The sequence below is a fragment of the Erigeron canadensis genome, chromosome 1, assembly GCF_010389155.1.
Source record: "Erigeron canadensis isolate Cc75 chromosome 1, C_canadensis_v1, whole genome shotgun sequence".
NCBI classification, from domain to species: Eukaryota; Viridiplantae; Streptophyta; class Magnoliopsida; order Asterales; family Asteraceae; genus Erigeron; species Erigeron canadensis.
Genome location: NC_057761.1, coordinates 24,092,578 through 24,094,976, shown reverse-complemented (window position 1 = coordinate 24,094,976; position 2,399 = coordinate 24,092,578). Strand labels below are relative to the sequence as shown.

Here is a 2,399-nt window from a genome sequence, read left to right as displayed (position 1 = left end):
TGTTAGTTGTAATGTCTTGTTTTTAGTCTCATTCATGGTTTCTTGTGTACTTAGTATCTTGCACTTTAAATGTTGGTTTGGATTCTCCGAATCCTTTATTTTCGTGTAATATATATTCTATGATAATTCCACTGTGTGCTATATAATTTCAGTGATATTTGAGGTTCTATCCCGGGGTGTTACATAAAATTATCACAAAAATCATAATACAATTCATTTTTTTTAACAGATAAAAGATTAAACATAAATTGAACCTTAAAACTTTTGTTGCTTATTATTTATTCATATATATGCATAAAAAATCATAAGGGAAAACAACATAGAACTGGTAGGTTGTTCTATGAGCATATATATATATATCTTTTCTCAAAGAGTTGCATCAGGTTCCTTCATCGCTTCCCCGATTAATAAGTTGGGAAAACCGGTATGCTTTGTGGATATCTAAAGAAGTTCTCAGGATCAGCCATTGCTTTGATGCTAATCAACTTCTTAAAGTTGTGTCTTTTCCAGTATCTCTCTCCCCAAGATCTTGCTTGTTCATAAGAACCGGCTTCAAAACCCAAATCAAGATCTTTGTAGTTGGAATATGCCTCCCTTGGGTTCCTTGACACATAGGGCGCTATCAAATCATTGAAGGATCTTAACCAGTTTATACGCCGGAGTGATGTTGGTGTTGTGTCGGATGCTTGATCAGAAATATTGACATATTGGTGAAACTGATACAACACCCCGGTTCTATGAGGGTAGGGAATTGCGGTCTCTGAAATCTCATCATTCCTACCACCTAAAGGGTGCATGATAAGAGTCCCTCTTCCAACGTCGTTTTCAAATAGCTTTGTCCAAATCTTTTTAAGCCCGTGTATGGGTATCGGTGTTCGTACATAGTCTAGCTTGTTTTTAGTGTTCAACGGAATGTTGGTAACTCGAGACCGAAGAAATTCAAGTTGGGTGTTGCTTGGTAAGCCATTAAATACAATTGATGCTTGGGCCATTGTCACTTCTTCACAATCTCCTCGTGTGAGTTTAAGCTCCGGGAGCGTATTGTTCATCAACGGAAGCAACGTGTCAATTTTACCTTGATATAACCCTAGAAACATAATATTTATGGTTTTCGTGGTTGTATTGCCAATAAAGGCACTAGATATCGTAACTCTTATGCTTAAATTACGATCACCATTTGGTATCGCATATTGAAATTTATGTAAGATTTCTGTTGCACCTTCTTCTAAAGCTCTGGTCACTAAGAAAACAGTTACTAGTTCTGGCACGGAAACTAACCTTAGTTTCCATGCCAGAATGATTCCGAAGCTAGAAGCTCCACCACCACGAATCGCCCAAAACAAATCTTCACCCATCGACTTCCTATTTAAAATAACACCGTCGACGTTCATTAATCGAGCATCAATAACATTATCAGCACCAGTACCATATTTTCTAATAAGGTTTCCATAACCACCTCCACCTAAGAACCCTCCAACTCCCACTGTAGAGCAAATACCACCTGGAAAGTACAAGCTATTGGTCTTGTTACGAATAGCGTAGTAGACTTCACCAAGCACCGCGCCACCTTGGACCCATGCGGTTTTGTTTCCAACATCAACATCTACCGATCTCATTCTATTGAGATCAAGCATCACAAATGGAACATCAGCAGTGGACGAAACGCCCTCAAAGTCATGGCCACCGCACCTGACTCTGAGCTCGTATCTGTACCGCTTGCTACATAAAAGAGTAGTCCGGACTTGGAATTCGTTGTCCGGAGTCACAATGATTGAAGGTTTAGGAATGGAGGATTTATTGAATCTAAGGTTTCTGAGTCTAGCTTCCCAAATGGGTAAGAAAGAAGAGTTGACTGGGGTATAAATGAGCCGAGATATGGCAGTAAAATTATCGGAGGTTGATTCAACACAACTTATGAAATCTCCACCGTCAGGTGTGACATTAAGAATCGAAGATAATGCTCCCCATGAAACAGGAAATGAAAGTGTTAGAAAAACCAAGAAGAACAAGAAAGATGTTAGTTGAAAGTTTCTCATGTTTTGGTAAGTTTCATCTCAGGAAAATGAAAGTGTTAGAAAAACCAAGAACAAGGTAATAAAGGCTAGTTGAGAGTTCCTCATCATGTTTTGGTGAGTTTCATCCCAAGTGGTTTTATTTATAGAGTCCACAAGTAGTATGTTTTGGGCTGCTAATTAACGTGTAGCAGTGCAATCGGGGTTAGCTAGGGAAAACAAAGGAACGAAATATATGGTAGATTAATTTTTATGTATTTAAGAAATATAGCGTGTAGTAGTGATAGTTGACTTTTGCTTGATAGAAAAATGAATAATTAGTTGTACTTTTGTATTTTTAAGAGGCATATAACCTTATCTACATATTGTTTATTACTCTTTCAAATT

The 2,399-nt window shown here is 37.8% G+C and overlaps 1 protein-coding gene across 1 annotated transcript; it reads right to left on the bottom strand.

Moving 5' to 3' along the window:
• Positions 1-404: 404 nt before the first annotated feature.
• On the bottom strand, positions 405-2,036 carry LOC122586155 (tetrahydrocannabinolic acid synthase-like). Its single transcript, XM_043758264.1, has one exon. The coding sequence runs from the start codon at positions 2,034-2,036 to the stop codon at positions 405-407; it is 1,632 nt and encodes a 543-aa protein (XP_043614199.1).
• Positions 2,037-2,399: the final 363 nt, after the last annotated feature.